Below are 23797 nucleotides of genomic sequence, written 5' to 3' on the forward strand. Positions count from 1 at the left end.
GGATTTTTGAATTCAGGTTTTTTTTTCTTATTGCAGAAATTGTTTTTCTGCTAAAAATATTTGCTGTTTGGTGTTTTTCTACTGTTGTGTTTTTTTTCACTTATTGCTGCTAAATTGTTTTGTTTTATTTTCTTTTATTACTGTTAAATATTTTATGTCTTTTATTACTGGTTAATGTTTGATTTCTTTTATGTTTAAACAAAGTATGTTATGAATCTATATATATATATATATATATATATATATACACGAGATTTGATAATAAATACCATTGACTCGATTAAATCATGCTCTCATGTTGTTTTTATTATTATTCTCATTAGTACATATCAGTATCCACATTGCACACACACATAATCACTGCATACAGCAACAGGTTGTATGTTGTTGACAAATCGACACACCATAGCATCATTACAAATTAAATCAGACCCATACATGTTAAGCAGGCGGGCATAAGATACACCATTTTGCATATGATATAAAAAAAATACACAATGTTGACCGCATGTGATGGAGAAGTCGTTCTGCACTTGTTTTCCTGAATATAAAACAGTGGAGCCGTTTTTTAGAAGAAACATCTTTATTGCTGGGGGAAAACTGTCTAACGAGTGACCAAAACTATCAAAAAAATAACCGCGTCTGTCTCTCGAAATATAAACAGCAAGCCAATGTTCCCCTGGCATCGTAGAAGGGTGGGTGTTTACAATACACATAGCAGGGAGTCTTTGAAGCCGTTCAGTGGTTAGTTGATCATAGGCTAACACGCCTAGGAAATGTGTGTTTTTATTGATAATGCCACCGACCACGGCTGATAGTTCTATAGTGTTCATGACCGTTTTTGTCTCAATAGTAGTCCAAGAGCACCTGTCTCATGTTAGATATTTCAATGACTGAATCAAATACAGAATAACACAAGAGGTTCACTGTACGGGGTAGTGGATTTCTGAAACGGGTTTCCAATCTCACGTTCCCAGTTTTAATTAACGACACATTCCCTGAATGTCCTTCGTCAGCTTCCAGATTGAAACAGAATAAAGTGTAGCCGTTACCAAAGTCGTCACGTGTTATGGCCAACGATCTGTCCTTTAAATGTCTTCCTGTGGTTTGTATCAGCTGGTAAAATTCTCTGATATAGTGTTTTCTCTGGAAATTTGGCTGGAATGGTTTAGCAGGATAAGCCTGACTATCAGCATATAAAGACATAAATTCTATATCGCAGTTTTCAAAATGAAATGGATTACGCTGGTAGGAGCCTGTGTATGCTTCATTGTCTATGAATGCAATGATGACAAATTTAGGTATCCTACCCATAAATAAATTGTCATTTGTTGATATTCTAGCCCCTGCAGGTATGGAGAAGGTCTTTAAAGATACTCTGTCTACCGTGTATTTTGCGTTTGCATGGTGCAATGCCTTGCTGTGTGCAAGTCTGACGCTAGGTGATACACTAACTTTCTTGACAAAGAGACTGGCTGAGACAATTTTAACTCTGTATGCATTGGCATCCGCTGTCATGAGAGCAAATTCGTCTTTAGAGCGTACAAATTTCAGCGACAGGTCGATTCCATTAAGTAACAGTTTTTCTTGAAAAAACAGGTCTGCATGTACTGGTGCAATCAATTCAACAATACTACTATTTGCTGTGTAGCCACCTCTGGTCATCAGACCCTGGTTCTCTCCTTCTATAGATGTGTCATTCATGTGTGATGCTGTATCCTTACAGAATAACCCGGTGCTGAACTGTGTGTCTAAAGTGTCCTTATTATAATTGATAAGACATTCTATCACACCTCTGTATGGATATGTATTGGATGATTGACTAATGAGCCGGTCTCCCAAATTAATATCGACTTGACTAAATATGCTGCATCCAGGATAATTAATAAATCCTACATTAGCGTCCCTAGCCAGGTTTGAGCCATCAGCGTTTGTGATTCTCACCCGTGTGTAGATATATGAGTCATTTAGATCCAGGTAATCTTCACCCGACGATGAGATGTAAAACTCGATCGGCCCTCCATCAGTGATTGCAGATACAGGTGGGATTTCAATAAATGTACTTTTCTCAATGCTAGTCTGTGTGTATGGGACAGTAAAAAGATCGAGCTCTGTTTTTACACATTCTCCAGAATGACTGTGTAACAGTGCCATTTAGAATATGTCAAGCGCTGCAGTTTTTGAACGAGTGGTTCTGGGTCTCTTCACTCTGCGTGACGGTGTCCGTTTGGTGGCTCTCCTGCTAGGTTTTGTGGTTTTACGCTTTTTAGACAACGGCTGCCCTGGGGGTGGGGTCTTAGATGGTTTGGGCGTATACACATACAAGCCGTTACCGTCCTGCTTAGTGGTTGAGGGTCTGGTTATGTTGGTTATGACATCAGACACTATGCCCGATGCGGCTGTTTTTAGGTGTGGTTTGACTATGCTGACTCCTTTTTTAAACAGCGGTACTGCAAATCTAAACAAGCTACGGAACAACCCACCCAGACCTGTCCCATATTGTGTACTGGTCCCAACATACCCTCCGAGCTCTCCACCAGCCTGTGATAAGTAGTATTTTACATATTTTGAGTCATCAGAGTTGTAGACGGCCATCCTTTTTTTTTTCAAAAATGCTGTGTTATCGGTCGGAAGTGTAACTTGACAAACACTTTGCCGTATAAAAAGGGTATGTGTTGATTTCGATCGTCTTTCAAATCAATTTCTATGTCGTCGATTAATGTCTTTGACACAGGTGTGTAGTGTGGGCTGTCAAATTGTAGAATAGGCAACCGGCGGTCATCGTCTGTAATATTTATAGCTCTTAATAGCCTCGCGTGGGCGTCACCCACAAGCTGGTAATCAACGATATCTGCATAAATAAAGATGTTATATTTTCCCCCGTATATGTCTGCGGGGTGCGGGGCATATGTGTTTTTATAATGAAGTGCAAACGGTTCTCCTGTTTTGAATCCTAGGATTTCCGCCAGTCTCCCTCTAAATGTGAGAATAGTCCCCCTAGGCCCCATAACACCGGCATGGTTACTAACGGCGTTGTACTGCATTTTAATGTCTCCAGTGGCTTGGTGCTGTTGACATTTAAAATTAAATTCTTTTATTATCTGTTCCACAGATGCATAATGGCCCACAGACAGTTCGATCATGGTTATGGCTATGGTTCCGTCTTTGACGGGGTCATGAATTTCCACTTCCGAATCTGATTGTGGAAAAGTCCGCCATATGCGTGGGTACTGTATCTCTATAACAGCGACCTCATATGGCTGATCCAAAACAATAGGTTTTGCTAGCTTTGTTCTAAAATTAGATATCTTATTACCCGGGTAAACATGTGATGAAGCATTCGAGAAGAGGCTTACATAGAAGCCTGCATTGTTGTTCTTTTTATTCATGCTTTCTCAGTCTATGCTCAGTGTTGAATGAATGTGTGTAGAGCTGCGTCATCTGAGTTAATTACGCCTCAACGATGTCTTTTTCTGGAATCCACGAATTAAAGCTGTTGGGCCATCCTAGCCATTTCACTAGCACCTGCTTTTTCCGACCCACTTTTTTTCTAGCCAATATGTTTTCAATTTTAAATGTTTTGTTTTCATCAACAACCACACGTTGTATCTCAGGCTCATAAAATGACCCTTTCAATACCTCTCCTGCTAGATCCACTAGTCTGTACACTGGGGGCTGTCTCCCTATACGTTCCTTGACTGTGAAAATCTCATCGGTGTAGGTCTGCTCGTATCCTTTTCGAAACTTTCCTCTCAGTTTTGATATTCGTACAGTGTCACCGATATTAAATTTAAAGCGCAGTTCCCTCTGAGGCCTCGTTTTGTACAGCGCGTTGAAGACCGACTTCTCATTATCCTTATTCACCTCTGCCGGAGCCATTTGGATAGATCTGTGATAAGCATTGTTATATGCTTGTGTGAGATCTGGTATGATATCTACATATCTCCGGGAGTTGGCTGATGTTAAGTACTTCCACATTCTACCCTTGAAGCTACGATTGAATCTCTCGACAATACTGCATTTAACCTCGCTAGCTGTTGAGAAATGCTTGATATTATATCGCTTCATTAGCTGTTTAAAGGTTGCATTATAAAACTCTTTGCCTTCATCTGTTTGTAGTTTCACAGGGATCCTACCCTCACTAAGTATATCCTCAAAAGCAGCTGATACAACAGACCCTGTCTTGTTTGTTAGGCATCTAACCCATGCGTATTTTGAGAATACATCTATACATGTTAGCAGATATCTCACATTATCATTATCTGTCACATATTCACACATGTCAACCAGATCGGCTTGAAACTGTTTGTCGACCCCTGTCACCAATACTCTATTTCTGGGGAAATGGATCCTCGCAGGTTTATGGAGTGTGTAGGTGTCGTCTTGTTCTAAATAATGTTTGACCTGAGATAGTGGAGGTGTTACACCTGATGCCTCCCCTGCTGCTATACGTAGCTTATTTAAACTGGCTAACCCCGCAGGATGGGCTGGATCATGATATATTTTATGCAATGTGCTTTCCATGATTTACAAACCACAAATGACTATGATGTTGATGTTAACAAGTCTTTTTATTTAATTTTCACAAAGACACAATCACAGACAATGGATACTTGGACACCCCACATTAAACCAGATGTAACCCAGCCCAGTAGTTTCCAATCATGCGGAGCATGGCTGGTTTAACACGGCGGGCGCAAGTACTTGCATCTAGCAGGTGCCCAATGTTGTCATTAATGGCGCATACTATATATCGCTCTGATCTCAGTTCACACATGATGTGTTCTGCAACTCTGCGGATTTGTGTTCCAGACCCATCTGCAGTGGATGAGCGTACAAACAGCCGGATGGCAGGGATGAATCGCTCAGTCTGGAGTCTTATCATCACATCATCATAGTAGGTGTCGAAGAAATACTCAGACAATTCCTGCAAGCAGCTGTGTTGCACCTGACTGGGGTGGCCTGTTTGGCATCCGTAACATGTCTCTTGTATAAACTCATTCAAAGCCAACATTAACAGGTGGAGAGTTGCGAGTTTGATGTCGATTACAGTTTCATCCCACAGGTCTGATATGAGGGGGTCCTGCGAGCATTGTGGTGAGGGTGGTGGAGTCTGGGGGGTCGGGATTAGCAGCTCTGTTGATGGTGACTCCAACAGGTCCCACGAGGGCGTGTCATTCTCTGTAAAATGAAAACCACAAGCTCTTAATTTGTCACATAGATACACACTCAACCCCACACACCCGCACATTAAACCTACCAGTTTATTGTTTAGCTGTCGGAAGGTCTTATGATTTTAGGTTTACACAGGGTACCAGGCAAACCAGTCTTCGGACAACTCGCCAGATCGTCAAAAACAAGGCGCTTTCTAATACTCTCGTACGCAGTGTTGAGTCTGTCCTTCTTGATCGCGTCATCAATCTGGCTAAACAGACGCGACAAACCTCTCCAGTCGCACCACTGTATAAAAAACAAGTCCTTAAACCATCTTGTGCGCTCTTCGAGGTTTAGAGGGTATGGATTTAACCTCCAGTTTTCAAGCCCTCTGGAAGCAATAAGACTATCCCTGTCATCACATACACTGAGAAAAATAAAGTCGTCGGGGTTGCGATTGAAACGATCAGCCTCAACCCTGTAAAGCTCAGGGCCTGATGCACTGTTCCACTGGGAAACATACAGCAGCTCTGGGAAACCCACATTGTCCAGGTCCGCACACACTACGGTGCGGAAGAGCTTCCAGTTTTTAGTAGACATGACTTGGGCTTCCCCCCAAAACAATCCCTCACCACAATCTACACTAAGCACAACTGTCCCTTCGGTATATTTAATGGCATACACATACCCTTCGACGCCTCGATATTCTAACTTGAATACAGTTCCATCTGCGTCATTTCCACAGCGTTGCTTTTTACGTTGAGGACCCCGACTGCATACTCCTGAAGACATACCTAGAGTGCCTATGGCATGGGTGATGTCCTGGCTGGGTGTCATTCCGAGCTCCATAGGTCGATGCGTCGGGGATCCTTAGCGAGCGCGTTGTGTCGGTGCTCTAGGTCGATGCGTCGGGTATCCTTAGCGCAATGTGTCGGTGCTCTAGGTCGATGCGTCGGGGATCCTTAGCGCAATGTGTCGGTGCTCTAGGTCGATGCGTCGGGTATCCTTAGCGCAATGTGTCGGTGCTCTAGGTCGATGCGTCGGGGATCCTTAGCGCGATGTGTCGGTGCTCCTCAGACCGTGGCGGTGATGCTCTTAGAATGTGAAAGGATCGCTTTTATACCCATACAACCTAGCACATCCCACTAGGAGGAGTCGTTCCCGCCCAGAGGGTAAGAACACCTGAACACGCATGCGCACACACACACGAAACTGGTCAAATCGGTTTGGCTGGCCGCCATCTTGGACTAGTGCCATCGAATTACTGAACGCGCATGCGCACACGCACGAAACCGGCCGCCATCTTGGACTAGTGCCATCGAATTACTGAACGCGCATGCGCACACGCACGAAACCGGCCGCCATATTGGACAGGTGCCATCGTATTACTACTGTCCTTTGCATGTTGTAATATCTTTTATTGCCGTTATTATAAGCGTCACAGTGATTTTTGCTACTGCTAATACTGCTGCTTATTTGGACACTATGTCAGAGTCTCTATTATATTGCACTTTTTCATCTAAGTAATTAGAATTTTCACTCAGATTGTGCATAAATCAGAAAGCTGTAGAGCAGTATGCCTGTGGTATTAACCCTCTGGCTGTTCACGCTGGTTTCACATTTTCTGAAAGGTGTATCATTAAACTCAGTCAAACCGGTGAATAATACTGAGCCTTTAAAAGTAATATCCTGGATATCAATCCATCACAGTTGGGCAGGTTAGTGTAATGGTGATCAAGTATCCCCGATAGTGGGCCTATGGTACAGTGTGCAGGATCATAATTTAATAAACTTTAAAAATAGAACAACAGCCCCTGGATCCATCTTTTTTACCCCTACCTTTAACATCATAGAACTTAAATATCCTAGACACCCCCTAAACACCCCCCTGTGTGTACACCTTTAAAAAAATTACACCTCAACAGATATCAGTTCAGACAACTGCACCATGCCATCTGTCAGCGTATATCTTGCTGTTTACACCTCTCTTTGGAGACTTGAAGTGTTCAGGGGGGAAATTCAATGTCCCTTGCCAAGTGAAATAGAGCATCCTCTTTAGCCTAGCTGAAGTTACTTCAGGATACCTCAGACTTCATCCCGGTTCATTCCCAGAGGGAGAGAGTGATGATGAACTCCAATAGATGACCAGCTGCCCCAGGACTTTCGAGTTTCTTGCTTAGGCCCAAGAGTCATAAGTCTGTCACGGGCAGGATTAGTCTAACCCAGACCTTTTCAAAGTCTATAAAGGCTGTGCTATCAGAGGGTATCGTACAAGCAGAAATATAAGACTAGCTCCAGAGGCCATCTGTACTCTGGGGATTTAATTCTGATTTTTATGGTGCAGCAGAAATTGACTGCAGCTCTTTTCCCCATAGCAGCAGCACCCACAAAAATTACTAGTTGCTTTACCAGCAATCATAATCTACGAGTTTAGTCTTATTTCGTAAAATAACAAGAAGATAAAGGTAAAAACATATCATTATAACTAATATAAGATTATATCATTATATTTTGTATCTTTATGACCAGTTCATTATTCTAACTTGTTGGATTTCACCAATTTTTTTGTCATGTAATGCAATGTTGCAGTAAGTGACTACACCTACACACAGGAATGACTTTTAAAGCTGGCTGTGATATGAAGTTAAGTATGCATTGATTCACTGTCCCCAGGATAGCTATTTGATGGTATACAGCTTACAGATAAGTCTTTGTGCCCAAGAGGACCTCAATCAATTCCTCTTACTGAAGCTTCAAGGTTCAACTGCAGCAACAAGCTGCAGACTAAATCACAGAATGTCTTTCTGATGAATAAACCGTGCTATGCTGAAAGCACTCTTTACTTTCTTTATTTTAGCTGCAGAGGAAACATCCAGAGACTTATTGTATATAAAAACTTAAAGGTACAGACATGATGTCAGATTTCAAGAAGCATCAACAAACATAAATGTAAATAAGTAAATACATAAATGCAGTGAATATATGTGAGGATTCAATTGAGAACTGAATGTATATAAGAAAAAAAAGGAACCAAAAGAATATGTCATAAACTGTAAATTTAGTGGATATACGTTATATTTTGTAGAGCAAAAATACTTCAGTAGTAAAGCAAAACTTTAAAACATGATTTTTTTTCATTCCTTAACCAACATACGAAAATAAATGGAAGCAACCATATAAATAAGTACCCTCCCAGAAAAAGAACAGTAACATCAGTTATATAACAGCCCTCAAAAAGCTGTAAGAATGACCTGATCTTGTCCAACAGGAAATTTCCTCACCTGCAAAGGTGCCTTCCTGACTCCAAAAATGAGTCAAATTCGAGGTAAAATGCCTTCGCAGCAGACATAAACATGTTTATAGACAGGTGCAGGACAACAGCACAGGTGGAGAATATTTTATTCAATGAATTACTCATTCAAATTGTAGACATGCATATTTTTAGGCCTGGCCACAATGAGTGACAGTGGTTCTGTCTATTATTATCTTGCTCAGCAGGATTCAGTTTTACCTAAAGATACTCTGGTAAGTATATTTGGTTTATACTTTTGTTTTGCTAGCCAAAATATTTCATATTCACATTTAATATCACAGTGAATTTGAGATAAGCTCTGCTAATCAGGCTAGCTGTCAAGAACTAGCATTAGCTGCTAACCGAAAAGTGCAAAAATCAAGGCTCCTAAATCCTAGCTGACAAACCAGCACCACCTTAACATGATTATGTCAAAACATAAAAGTTCAAACATACTATGTTTGAACTTTTTCTTTCATGCTTTCTTTTTACCATCTGATTATTATTGTAACTGTGACTGGAGAAGTCCTCTAACGTTAACAAAGCAATAATTTCATGTTGTGCTTCAACCAGCAGCCTCAGATCAGATATATCTCTTCCATTAAATGTGCAAAGTTTACAACGAAACAAATGCGGGATTTTTGTTGACGTTGTTAGAAACCAATTAAATTATATATCTTATCGCACCTTATTGTGTATTCATGGACTTGTAAGGCATAATGAATCCTGGTACAACACAACAACTCAGTGCAAAATGTAACTGAATTCACTTTGACAGAATGAGCAAAAGCTGAACAATGTGGAAAACATAAAAGTGGGATTCAGAACAGAACTAGACTGTATTAGGATGCACAGGGGTACATAGTGACACAGTCAGTGGTTGGATTGACTATTATGGGATGTGGATGAGGTTTAATTTGCATTACTGACTTAATCACAGGGTGCTGTGTGTGTAGTCTGTGATGCCAAAAGCAATGGCCAGAAATCTCTTTTGGGGGAAGGAATGAAGAAATGAAGACGCAACAGGCATTTTACATTGCCAAGTTTTGCAAGACACTGTTAGGTTTCATGTGCAAATACAATCAGACAAGGGAAGGTTGAGGCTGGGAAACCAAAAAAGGGAGCAAAACTAAACAGTTTCATGTAGCTGGAGTAGATAATTCTGCAGTTTAACAGTAAAATATACATTAAAGGTCATCTTTAAATTCTTGAAGTAAATTCTCAAAACTGCTTCTTCACTTTGCACCCACATACTTCATTACAAAAAGACTAATACGTGTTACTTAATCGCTCATATATGCACAAATATTGACTTTGACTGCCTTCCAGCTATTAATATCCACCATTATCTGGCTATACATTAAGTAGGTTCTTTTTATGAACAATAAGGAAGGCCTACACAAAAGAGCAAATTATGGCTCTAAAAGGAAAACTACATCCTCAATGTACAACAGACAATAAATATTTCTTGTGGTCGGTTCAGGAGGCAGCCTATCTAGTCTCCAAAAACTATTGGATGAAAATAGATATAATGGGCTGCCTTTTTTGGAATCCAAGCAGAGATGATTTTGGAATTTGCTTGGAAACTGCTCCTGTAATGACATGTTTTACTAAACCCACAGAAGAGAGGTTAGAGGGTTGGAAAAGGTGCTTGGGCTGAAGAGAGACATAGGGCAGAAAGAGAGGCTTACAACTGAAGTGAAATCAATACAAGCTGATTTCCCGAGGACATGGACCAGCAATGATCAATACCACACTAACAGCACTAGGAAAAAATACCTAACAACTGCAATGATAGAAAGCGCCTTTTGTATTATTATAAGCGGTTCAACCTTCAGAGTTTTTACGTCCAAATCTGGTTTAGTAACAAAGTTTTATGTACAGCCTGATTTTGACAAACTCCATCAGAGCTTGCTGTAGTTTAGAGGTCTTATTACTATGTAGAGTTATCTTCAATGGGAAGTGTCAGTTCATCCATCACTCCAGTTCTAACCTGGTGGCCAAACAATTCAATAAAAAAAAGAAGAAAACATCAAACTTCTCACAGGGTGGCACGATAGTGAGTTTGTCAAATTTGGTGAAAGAAAATGCTCCAACTGTCTCCTGTTTTCAAACTTAATGACAGATTAGAACTTCAGTGATGCTACTAAGATGTTTTTAAGTAGATATTTAACTACTAACTGAAACTAGTAAGAGCAAAGTTGTGTGGGCAAGAGTTCAGTGAATTGATTTTAAAATGCATTTTCGTAAAATACGTCAAATAAGTACATCAAAGGTACATCAACATCGAGAGATTCAATTTAAAGCTCAATCAGGGATAGCCACCTAAATATTGACCGTATAGATGTTTGACAGTATACAGCTCACAGATAAGTCTTTGTACTAGACTATTTGTGTGTGTATGTGTCTTGGGTACAAAGAAATTTGTGTGGAAGCACAGTTCCCCGAAAACATGATGGATTCCAATAAAATGACTCTAAACATACTTGAACATGAAATAAATGTAAATATCAGTCAATGTCAGTTTGTTTGAATTGGAGCCTTTTCTCTTCTGAACTTATCTTTAGCTAAGTACATTTCATCTCACTTAGGTGCATCACTACCTTTTAACCACATTGATTTCTGTTATTGGGCAGTGCTGCTAGAAAACAAGCTGCCAGATGGAACAGCTTGTTGTTTATTTTCAGTCTGTTGTGAAACTGTAAGTTTATAGAGATTACACCAGCATTTCAGAAAGGCAGGAGCAAAAACCAGTGATTCGGTGTTCCAGTGTTTTACCACCACGCCCATACATGCTGTTATGGGTGAGTAAACAACTATTCCCCTGAAGGTTATTTCTGAGTATTTTCAATAAATAATTAAGAAGCCAGCATCTAAACTATTACTTATATGAGATTATATGATGGTATCCTATACTATACTATAGTGAAATATATATACTATATTACACCATAATGACAACTTTCATTTATGATTTGAGAGAAGTCTGGATATGTGGAGTGTAAAAATGAGTATGTGTGTGGTTTCAAATACATGTGTAAGTACCTGTGTTTTCAAAGCTAGCTGGTCTTAAGTGTTTCCCCAACGCCTCTTCACACCTTCTTCAAAGTCTCTTAGAATCCTCTCACCAGCAGTAAAGTGTGTGATTACGAATAGCTAAATCATATGTAGTGGTTAGCCTTGGGATCAAGCCTTTACTTCTGGAGGGAAAAAAATCAAGCTGTACAAAAGTCATTCTTCTGATCAGAAGCAGATGATGTGGGTACAAAATGAACACAACAGAACTAAGTAATAAAGTATTTAAGCAACTAGAAAAAAACAGGTGTAGATTTTTTTTCCTGAGGTAATAAGTTATATAACTCATGCGTTTGGATATTGGTAAGGCTTACAGTTATGGTTGTGGCTCTTTTGATTGACGTGTGTGCCAACAAAGGGAGCTATAACTATGTCCCTAATGTTTTGGAAAAAGATGCAGGTTTTAAAATTTTGCCTTGGTAAACCACCACAGTTGATTTTAAATCAAACAGTCAATATGTGGATGAAGTGTAAACTGTAAATTTTAATTCAAATGGTTTTGTTAAAATTTTACATCAACTGCTGAATTACAGCAGGTTTATACATATTTGACTGTTTTCAGTGGATCAAAATCAACTGGACAAACCAAAATGATCTTAAATACCAGGTGTGTGTTGATAGTGTGTAGTGTGGATCCCAAAACTTTTTCTTTTTTGAAAGATTCAGTTTTCTACAAAGGTGTAGTGATTAACACATTCACTTTGTGAGGGAAAGGTTGCTGGTTTAATTCCATTTACAGACACAGATCCCCACTGGGGTACCCAGTATAAAAGTCTGCCAAATCCACCTTCAACCAGCAGTGGCGACCCCTTGTGGCATGGAGCAGAAAGTGATGTAGACCAATACCAGCAAATTTCACTTCAATCAGCATTTAGCACAAGTTAGCTATTCCAGTAAAACAAATTCAGTCTCTTCAGCTTGGTTAATTTATAATAAACACAAGTGTATCGACATTAAAACCACCTTTCACCAACTCCTTTCAACCTGGACCTGCATCTCCAACCTGAAAAGCTGAAGTTTGTGTCCCAGTGGCAGGTGAGTCACAGAATGGCCTTAACACTTAAGATATGACTGGAAAGCATTAACAATTCATAACCGACAACCTGTCTTGCTTGTGTGTGTGTGGGTTTTTTTACATAACATTTTCAAGGAAATACACCACTTTCTTGTATTTTGATTAGAGTAAGGATTTAAGATTGGGTTTTTTCTACTTTTTAAGTGGGCCGCAGCACTCTTGGCTTTGGGAATTGTTGCTATAGAGGCTTTTTAGAATTCACTGTTTTGTGGCTAAACCTTTTCGTTTCACATCGAGTTCCAAAATTGGCCTCCCGTGAACTCCACTCTGTTGTTGACCTTTGTGATATCTCTATTAATCTTGAAGGTAACGGCAGCTTCCAGAAATTTCTGGAACCTCTCTTTTATTTGATAGAAGCCTCTTTGTGAAAAAGAGGCTTCCATCCCCCAGTTTTGTGTGTACAAGATGAAATGATATCGATGTGTGCTGTCCACATATCTCCAGTAAAACGATGTTTATCTCTTGTTTTAGCTCCTGGTGTGGTCGTAAATTTTCTCCTGACCAAAGGCTGCTAATCACACCCAGAAGACTCAACAGCTGTGAGTGTCGATAGAAAGCGGATAAGCTAATTTTTCAAAGTGTGAAACCCACACAAGTTACGTTAGCCACTCTCACATACATATGGATGGCATATGAACGATTGAAGAGTTTGCACTTAAGCTTCGTACAATGAATTTCAGTGATTGCCGTAGAGCCCAATCTACAATATCAAGCATGACAGGCAGGATATGTGGAAATAATAAGACGTATGCATTTTTCCAGCCAGTTGTTTTTTTCCTCCGGAATTTTGTTTACACAAGAATGAGATCAACTGAGGAGAGAAACTAAATGAAGAGAAACCACCTGAGACCTCTTGCAGGGAAGGCTGAGTGCTCCCATTCTCAAACAGAACAATTGAATATAGCTCTGTGCCGGAGACATCATCCTCTTTCAATTAGATTCAGACTCCCACAGAAAACGGAATAAATTACCTCTTTATCCACAAAAATAATATCATTTAATAAAACTTCATTCATTTAGTTTGCCCACACAATTAATGATTAGCTAGTTTATGATCACTGATCTGCTATAAATGCCACTTTCTTCTTTTTGCATTTTTTTCCTACATCTGATTTTGTCTTTATCTGCCACACATCTTCACTTTGGTGTCTAACACCTCAGTCACAATTAAATGGCATTGAACAAGTGGTCTCGCAAGCGCTTTAAAAATACAACAAGAAATGATGTATATTTCTAGGCTATATAATGAACCTACAAAACAAAAAAATAATGCAAAGGCAGCTTTTTTGGCACATAACTCTATTCTGAAAGAATCAAATGTTGCTTCTCTAATTTTTTAGCAGTGCTGATTGTGTGACTTTTGGGATGATTCATTAATCGGGTCACCAGTTTGGTTCGGACTGAAATGTCTTGTTAACCATTTGGTAGACTGGCATGCAATTTTGGAAAGATGTGGTATTTAGAGGACTCTTAATGACCTCCCAGGTGATCCTATGACAGTACCTCCAGCATCACCTTGAGGATGATACATGTAGCTTTTTAATCGTACATTTTTGACCTGAAATTTGTTTGTCAGACCTTTATGTTCCTCTTCGCAACTCTGGGGATACCTTATTTTGTTTTTATGGCCAGGTAAATACTGTCACTCACATAAGCCTCAACTGCTTTGTGTTTAATGGCAACAAGAAAACATTTGCATGCCAACAATTTGAAGTCAATGTTAACACTTTATTAGGTTTGTCACTCTGATTATGTTGGTATACAAAAATGATAATTTAGCTTAGAGCATTGGCACGCACTACATCTTCTGTCAGCTGCCGGTATTGTCTAAGTCTAGATTATGTTATCAGTAAGTACTGAGAGTAGAACAGTAAATCAACAGTAAATCTCAATCAGTCTTTTTCAGTCTGTAACATATAGTCTCAGCCTTAATGGTTTCTAAACAACTTTAAATCTTTCACTGTGGGTATCTAAAATAATAATGACCAGTGTAGTTGTAGCGTACATTTCCAGACACAAGAAACTGTGTATCTGTTGGGAACTATTTTCTCTAGATATACTGAGTATGAATATTATATCGTAACGATCTCCGCTACGTGACCCAAAGCTCCAACTTGTCCAAATATAGACACATGACCCTTGAGGGAATGGAATGTGGAATGAGGCGCCAACATATTAGCAGCAATCCTGTAAGTCCGGTTAATTCGAGGGAGATCTCCATGGATCAGACACATTTTCCCTGCACATCCCAAAGACCAAATTGGATTGGCCAACTTTAGAATTCTGAGGTTAAGTAAACACCTTGAACTCCTATCCCACAAATCAGTCCTGAACACTTTCTGACATGTGGTAGGGGGCATTTCCCTGCTGTAGGAGGCCCCTGGTGTAAGCAGATATGTTTTCCATAAAGGGATGGACACTGTCTGCAACCATGTTTGAGAAGGCTATCTGTCAATGTATCATCCACTTAAATGCCAAAACCCAACATTTCCCAGCAGAGTCATACTGCCTCAACATGATGAATGATGAGAAGATGGCATCATACTGCCTTGTTTGTTTGTTTTGTAAAGCAGCCTACTGTCATACGTTTCCACATAAACATACATGCAGACCTCTTGATATGAACTTTAAAAAGGGGAATTCAACAGAACAGGCCACCTTCTTACTCTTCTGTGTTATTTCCAGCATTATGTGCTATAGTGGGTGTTTTGTGACATCGGACCACATAGGCCAGCCCTAGCTTTGCCCGCAGTGAACCTTGGTTGCCCATGACCCGGTTGCTGGTTAACCAGTGGTCCTTTCTTGGACCGCTTTTAGTATCTGCTAACCACTGCATGCTGGGAGCACTCCATAAGATGTGCTGAAGAAGTTCAACCCAGTTCAGCCATCACAATTTGGCCCTTGTTAAAGTAAAGAATCGACTGTTCACTTGCTGCCGAATATATCCCATGCCTTGACAGGTGCCATTGAAACAAGATAATAAGGGTTACTCACTTGGCCTGTTTGTGGTTGTATAGTTGTGGCTGCCTGGTGTAAGGCAGCAGATGAGTGACTCAAAATAAAATACAGCATGTGTAAGGTCATGGTAATGAAGATACAATGCCTGCTGTAACATAGCTCTATATTTTAAATGAAATATTTGTTATGATAATCAGTTAATTGTTGGTTTTTTTAAATAGATTTGCTAGCAAGAGGCAACAAATCAGATATTAGCAAGCTTATATTTTGACGCAGACATAGACTATGGTTATAACATAAATCATACGTCTTAGGAATGACTGAAGGAAAAGTAATGTCCTCTCTGTTTGAAGAGAAAGCTAGACTATTTGATGGTATATTTACTTCCTGTCTCGTAGCCATAGTGAAATGCAATCAGAGACTGGCCAGGCTGGTAAACACAAACATACTGTGTTTACTGACCACACATCGCATGGCTGTTTGGAAAGCAACGATATAAACAGATACCTATTCCCCTTCCTTGCTTGGTTGTCATCATAGCAGAATTAAACACACAACACTGTAGTACACTGGCACAATTACATTATCAGTGAAGCAAAGACAAATGATGAGTAGCCACGTGCACTCTTTTTAATGACTAAACTAGAGAGAGAAGTTAGTTCTAAGTTAAGCATCCCTTAATAGATCAATCACTTTGAATCAGCTGTGCCTCCCTTTTGTCTGATTTAATTTACTTTCTGTAGTTAAAGCTAAAGTATTTGATATGTCTGGTCTGACCCCCAATAAAGCTAGCATCCATCCTGTTTGCACAATTATAGAGAAAAGGAGGATCAATGGGATCTAATTTAAGACAGAAGCATTATTCTAAAACACAGAGCCCAGTGCATCGCTACATGGAGCCAGCAGAATGATTAAGTGCCTTGGTTATATCCTGTATGGCTCTGCTGCACATGCCACAGGGAGAGTGTTCATGTCCATGAGCTCATCACCCCAGCCTCTATTACATCCTCAGAGCAGTCAATACTGGGCTCTGACCACCAGTCACTCTCAGGTTGCACACACAGGCAGAATACAAATCAGCTTGGAAAACTGCGAGCTCTGCTGTGTCCAAACCTTTTCTTAGCAGACTGCTCTTTGGAAAGACATGTTCCTACAAAGCTAGTGGGTCACACAGCAAACATATCCATTAATGGGGAAATAAGTAACAAAATCAACTAAGGGTAATATTGGCGTGATAATGTATAAAACCATAAAGTTACCGATTGGGGCCTGAGCAGCAAAGCTGCACAGTCGCTCGTGTTACTTCAACAATTTCTCAGATTTTTTTCAGAATAGCCAAAAACGTACCCACAAACTAAGACTTGTAAAAACCGTTAATGGCTTTTAGATTTTAACTGTTAATAGCCCAACAAAATAAGCACCAAAGACACCCACACATTAGATCCTAGACAATATTTTATCTGGTAATGCTAAATGTTGATATAGACAGAACCTGCCATCCTGAGACTGTCCAAACACAACATACAAAATGGAAAATCTTTGTATTTGTGTTAGCTTTCCAAAAGTTTTCCTTCTATCTGGTCATATCTAACTGTAGTAGATCCCATAAATAGGACCCAACAACCAATTTGTTGATTGGTTAGTTACCTATCTGTTTAATGCATATGCAACATGCGCACAGCGCTGCGGGCAAATACTTGTGCACAAGGTCACAGCTTTCTCCTAACATATCATTAGCATGTCATTTGCAGTTCATAAAGTCAGAAATAAGCATCTGCCAGTTGAAAATAAACACCATCAAATCTTTCTCCAAAGGTGGCACAAATCATCCTCTGAGTAGTCCCCACAAAAGTAATCAGACAGACATTTATTTTCAAATTATTTATCTGTTCCACACAAGTGAGAGCACATCGTAGCATCTATTGATCACAACACTGGAAAACATTCATAGGTTTCAGCTTTTTTGTCACAGATGAGAGCGGCTCCATATCGTAGTAGTTTATATTTTTTAATATAAACCATATATATAACTATATTCAAAGTGAATGCCTTTAACTGATGTTGGTGTATCAGCTTGAGATGTTGGAAATATTTGACTAATTACAGACATTTTGTAAACAAATTGATTGAGCCTTGATGAAAATTGTTGTGACCTGGAAGATCAGAGTTCCTGAAAATAAAATCTCAGATAAATTAAACAAGAACAGTTTAACTGGCATAGGCAGCAAGGTGGCACGGTGGTTAGCACTGTTGCCGCAGTGCTATAACCTGAGTTCAATTCCACCATCAGGCCGGGGTCTTTCTGTGTGGAGTTTGCATGTTCTCCCCGTGTTTGCGTGGGTTCCCTCAGGGTACTCCGGCTTCCTCCCACCGTCCAAAGATATGCAGCTTGTGGGGATAGGTTAATTGGATAATCCAAATTGCCACTAGGTGTGAATGTGCGAGTGAATGTGAGTGTGAATGGTTGTCTGTCCCTGTGTGTTGGCCCTGTGACAGAGTGGCGACCTGTCCAGGGTGTACCCCGCCTCTCGCCCTATGACAGCTGGGATAGGCTCCAGCGCCCCTCGCGACCCTGAAAAAGGATAAGCGGAAGCGAATGGATGGACTGGCAAAAGTAGAAAAAAATTCAAGGGTTCATTCCTGCCAAATGATAAACGAAAGGTTGAAAACAGCCCTGTTAATATTGTAACAGAAGAAGTCAGAGAGTGTTAACAAAGGGAAGAAAGTTTTCAATTTTTCATGCGTAGTTCCTTTTTTCAACCGAGGAAAACAAAGCACAGTGGTCTGCTCAAATTGACATGTGCTGGTAAAGGTCTCTGCAAACTTGCCCTTCACTATCTTCCCCTTCTTTCTCTTTATAAGCTCATCTCACATCCTCAGAGTTAACCCTAAAGTCAACTTTATGCAAGAGCAAACCGACCTCCTCGGCTGCCTTATAAGAAACAGAAGGTCATCCAACTATTTCTTTGCTATACTCAGAACTCCTATGTATGAGCTTCGAGTTACTAAAGTCTCTTTTTTTCCTCAGTGATCTTCAGAGCAGAGGAGTCCCACATGAACTCTACAATCTTGGCTGTTTTGTGAAAGAGATTCTCTGTCATGTTTCTGTCAATCAAATCACTTCTAACCAAAGCTATTTTATGAAGACCAGACAGACTTCTGATTAATGTATCTGTAGCCTTAAATATTGCTATACTACAGAGAAATCTTTGGGTGCTGAATACAACCAGCCTTGCTAAAACTACTTTCTGAATGATTAAACATTAATCAGTAACTCAAATGTAATAGAGTTCGTTTGAGGAAGGCATATGAGCGCTTTGTCAGTGTATCATTTCTCATCTGGTTGTATTTGTTGGGAACGTTGACTTTTGATTGACAATTACATGATATACGCGTTAAATGCTGAGCTCAGCATGTGGTTAACTGTATCAACAACCTATAGGAATGCACTGGTCCCAGTTTAGATTGTATATGTAATAAAGTCTGCACACAGAGTCAAAAAACAGTTGATTAAAAAAAAGACGAGATTGCTAAGTCAAGCGTGTCTCTGTCTCTTCAGTAGGTGTTGATGAAACACCTTGATCGAGACTTATCTGATGGTGTCTGTAATCAGCTCATGTAAGCTTAATATAAAAAAAACGGTTATTTTTCAACAAATTATACCTCAGATGTGTCTCTTTCAACCAATGTGGTGACAATCTGCTAATTAGTATGGCCAGATCACGAGCAGATACAGTATTACTCTTTTCACAAAACACAATTTCCATAATAAGGGTTTTGAATTTGCACCGTTCCTCTTATTAACCTTCCATTAACCTTTAGATAAACACAGGGAGCTCTGAGCATTATTCCCTGGGATCACACACCAAAAGCCTTGGTCGAAATTCATCAGACCATCTGTGGAATTGCTCATGGGTGATTAGGCCACTGATAGCTGCTTGCCTCAGTGAAGATGAAGATCTCATAGAAACTGCTCGGGAGCAAGTAGACTGCAGAATAGCAAAAACTTTGGTCCAGCCTGCATGTTTTCCTTTACATTAGCAATTTAAGATAGTCAAAGGTTTAGGATTGCTGAACTATTTTGAGGGGAATATCTGTTTATTGCAAAAAGTTATTCAGCAGAAATATATATAAGTACATGCTCATGCTACAGTATGGTTTGGTCTGTAATTTTAGTCTGTCTGTAGGTGGTTGCCAGGTACAATGATGGCCCAATTAAGTACCATGCAAAAGTCACGTTTTGTGGATACAGACTATGTTAGCATAATGAAATAAAAAGGATGCAATGAGTTTATAAGGTGTTACAGGTGCATGAACGCCACTAATGGGCCATTTTATTGGTTGCTAGGTGGTTGCTATGTAACATATTGGCATCATAATGTGTGATATAGATAATAACCTTCTGGCTAAGATGTACTCAGATGTACTTGTTTGTCAAATTTGACTGCTAAACGCCTGAGTGTGTAGAATGAGTTTGCAGACAGGCAGAGATTATAGTAAGATTTAAAATAAAAGCAAATTATTTTAAAGAAAGAGGCAAAAAACATAGCAAACAGTTACGTATTCTACAATTATCAAAAAGAAGATAACATATAACTTGAAAAAAGTCTGATTATGAGTGAGGGCCTTAACAATTAAAAAACACATACATGTTTGGGTCTCAGCAGAACTTAACTCATAAGAATGATTCATTAAGCACAATGAGACAATTCATCAGCGTCAAAGCCAAAAGAAAAGTTGTTTTTAAAGGAGAAATTAGCAAGTCAAAAAATCATCAACAGCTTCGTCTGCAGAGAAACAAACCAGTCTCTAATTCTGATCCATCAGAGGGACTGAGTGCAGCTGTGGCTGCGTACCACAGGCTTTTAAGGTGGCTTTAATTAAATTATTACTTGAAAAGCCTTTACTTGACCCAGGTGTCTTAGCTAATTATAGGCTCATTAGTCATCTTCTTTTTATTTCAAAAATTCTTGAAAGTAGTAGTTGTAAAACAGCTGGGTGATCATCTGCAGAGAGATGGTCTAGTTGAAGATTTAGTTCATCACAGCACTGGTGAAGGGCACTGATCCTCCTGTGGCCGACAGTGGAGTCATCTCTGTGCTTGTCCTGATAGACCTCAGTGCAACATTAAATACTACTGATCACAATATTTTTACCACAGAGATTAGAATAATTGGTGCTAAAATGTAAACCAGCGCACTGCAGTGGTTTCAGTTGTATGTATTGGATGGACTCCAGTTCTTCTTCACAAATGAAAGCTGGTCAGAGTTCTGCAGGGTTCTGTGCTGGGACCGATACTTTTTACATTATACAAACTTCCTTTAGGTAGCATTATTAGAAAACATTGCCTACATTTCTATGCAGATGATAAACAAGATTATTTATCCACAAAACGAGACAACATAAACCAATTACTTAGGCTGCAGGCATGACATAAAGACATAAAGGCCTGGACGACCTCTAAAGTCATACTTGTAAATTCAAACAAAACTGTGAGTACTGTATTTAAAAAAAAATCAGTAAAATGGCGTTTAGTAATTAGTGATTATTACGTTTTGGCCCTCTTCAGTAGTGTCTCTTTTGTTGTGTCTGCTTCTGCAGTCTTCTCCTTCCCCTCAACCCTGTGTGACTGATGCTGCCTTCCCTTAAACAAGTTCTGCTGGAGGTTTCTTCCTTTCAAAAAGGAGTTTTCCCTTCCCACTGTGTCATACGTGGTTGGGGGTGGGTTATCTGATTGTTGGGGTTTTCGCTTTAATACTTTAGGGTTTTTACCCTATAATATGAAGGGCCTTAAGGTGACTGTTGTTGTGACTGGTGCTATATGAATAAAACTGAATTGAACTGAATTAAAATTAAGTGAACAACGTGAAAGACGACGTCACACGTGTGACTCGACTGCTACTTCGAAAAACATGAAAAAAAGAAAGATGAAAAAGTGTTTGCTACTAAAGAATGCACAAAATAATAAAAAGATAATTAAATAAAGCTGAAGAAAGGTTGGTCCCATGTGCACTTCCTTTTATAGAGTGACGAATTTCATGCTTGGTGGAACAGATGTGCGCATCTTTTCTGCTACCATTATGGCAATTATATGCAAATCTTACAGCTTTGAATGCAAATAAGTATTTGGTTAAATTTATTCATTCCTTGTTTTAGCACACACAATCACTACACTGACAACATACAAAGGCTGCAGACACTTAATTGCTGAATGCATATATAACTTGACTGCAGCACCTATACGTCCATCACCCCAGTTTTTGTACTGAACATCTGCGCTTCAGTGAATTTCACCGATAGTCTGCCTCCTGTTTTATCCTATGTTATATTTCACACTTTAAAGCCTAGCTACTAATTTTTACTTACTGTGTTGTATTTTTTTATGCTGTGTGTATCTTTGTTGCTTTTCACAACAAGGGTTCTGATAAACATTATAGGTATTCTTATATATTATAACAAAAAAACTGTACCAGATTCAGTTAAGCTAACATTTACATTAAATTTTGCATTCATAAAGATTATGAAGTTTATTCGTGTGTGTGTGTGTGTGTGTGTGTGTGTGTGTGTGTGTGTGTGTGTGTGTGTGTGTGTGTGTGTGTGTGTGTGTGTGTGATGAATCCAGTCTAATGGTTCAACCTACGGTTGATTAACTTTGTGATGCATTAAGTGGCTTCATCCCCTCAGTAGGGAGAAAGTGCCCTCCAGCCTACCCTCAGAGGATTAGGGGAATCCCTTACACATCATCAAAGGAACTCCAAGGTGAACCATGCCACTGACTTTCTATGAAGTGTCAGTGAAGAGAGCAGCAACTCAACTGAGCAGGCTCAGATTTTAGTCTCTATCCAATGCAAGTGTGTTTGAATAATGTAGGCGGTGTTAGCTGTAACGCATTCCAAAGTAATGGATTACTGTAATCACGTTACATTGCTCAGTAACCCAGTAATGTAATGTGTAACAGTATAAAATTCAGTAATCACATTATAGCTACAATTACATTGTTACTTGTGTTTTCAGTGTTCTGTTCATACATGTGTCCTCATTAGGATAGGCATTTGATTTGTACTGAGAACTCTGAAAAATTAAGGATTTATTGTGACCTTTTGCTTATAATTCAAGATTCAGTGCAATATCATCCTTGAAAAGTCAATATAAAATAAGTATGAGCTGTGAAAACCTTACATAAATAGAATATTTAAGAAGATATTTCTTCATTTTAACCTTATTGGCACAGTATGAAAGTATTTATTAACTCATACGTTCTCTATGTAGAGCACTCACAAAGTAAACTGTTGAAAAGTAAATGTGTAAGTTCTCTATAGGTTGTGTTCATCAAAAGAACAGAAGCTTTATTTTTAACAGTTACACCGAGGAAAAAAATAATCACAAAACAATTCCAAAAAATATTGAAAATACCAAAAATAATTTCACATTGCAGTATTTCGCATGTCACTCACATGATCTAAGTCTTTTTTTTTTCTTTTAATGCTGACACTTTCCCAAACCTTGTGTGTTATTATTGATAACAATGTCATTTATTATTGTTATTTCAGTACAACTATAAAAATGTGCAACTTAGTTCTGCTCTAATGAGGACGGGATACCAAAGAAAAAGATCAAAACAACAGCGAAGGTCTGATTAGTGTAAGGCACGCACTGAAGTAAAAGCACTTTGATGATGTGTGATTATGAGGACACTGCAATTAACTGTAATTATGTAAATTTGATTAAGTTCGTAATGAAGGCATTTGTATTTTTATGAAGTGTGAACTTTTCACAGGTAACACCTTCCCATCTAGTATCTCACCAGGCATATCTTGCACAGCCGCATTTAAAATCACTAAAGTTCATTAAATCACATATTTATTTGCTTCTTATTTCAAGTGTTTCATAATTTTGTCAACAGAATGATCTAAATTTGCAATCAGATACAATCTCTTTTTATTCTTTCCTCGCTATAAAATATTACTGTGTACAGTAATAAAACTGTAGTTTTTCCTTGTGCACTCCCCGTAGAAATGAAGTCAGAATTCATAGGACCCACAATGCTTCAGTCGAGCAGTGCTGTGAGTTATATGAAACTGCAAGGCCACAACTTTCATTTTAACTTTCCCTCAGCGAGCCCAGACAAGGTGTGAATGTGGCATGAAATGAGGTACGGAAGCAGGGCCAATTGATATTTAATTAATGCTAGGCCTGACTGGAGGGCCCAGGCTCATCTGCTGCACGTCTCATCCAATATACAT

At 39.2% G+C, this 23797-nt stretch overlaps 3 protein-coding genes across 4 annotated transcripts in view; all 3 read right to left on the reverse strand.

Moving 5' to 3' along the window:
- The window catches only part of LOC146718823 (uncharacterized), a 170214-nt gene that overhangs the window by 95915 nt on the left and 50502 nt on the right, over positions 1-23797 (reverse strand). The window lies entirely within an intron of this gene.
- Positions 1-23797, reverse strand: part of gpc5a (glypican 5a) — a 174388-nt gene that overhangs the window by 12135 nt on the left and 138456 nt on the right. Inside the window, exon 9 of one of the 2 annotated variants that reach the window (XM_085456177.1) lies at positions 17447-18126. The exons of the other annotated variant lie outside the window; for it this stretch is intronic. Within the exon in view, the coding sequence (XP_085312303.1) occupies positions 17981-18126 (146 nt within the window). The 3' untranslated portion in view covers positions 17447-17980. Of the gene's footprint in view, positions 1-17446; positions 18127-23797 lie in introns of those variants that run through there. 2 annotated transcript variants of the gene reach the window in all.
- LOC146718826 (uncharacterized) lies at positions 4885-6018 on the reverse strand. The gene is made up of 2 exons (XM_085456039.1): positions 5261-6018; positions 4885-5181 (listed from the first exon to the last, which is right to left on the reverse strand). Exon 1 carries the CDS (start codon positions 6001-6003, stop codon positions 5272-5274), a length of 732 nt encoding a protein of 243 aa, XP_085312165.1. The 5' UTR covers positions 6004-6018; the 3' UTR covers positions 4885-5181; positions 5261-5271.

The sequence above is a fragment of the Copadichromis virginalis genome, linkage group LG1, assembly GCF_057382275.1.
Source record: "Copadichromis virginalis isolate Kocher_CV1m ecotype Utaka linkage group LG1, C_Virginalis_male_GT1.1, whole genome shotgun sequence".
Classification (NCBI taxonomy): domain Eukaryota; kingdom Metazoa; phylum Chordata; class Actinopteri; order Cichliformes; family Cichlidae; genus Copadichromis; species Copadichromis virginalis.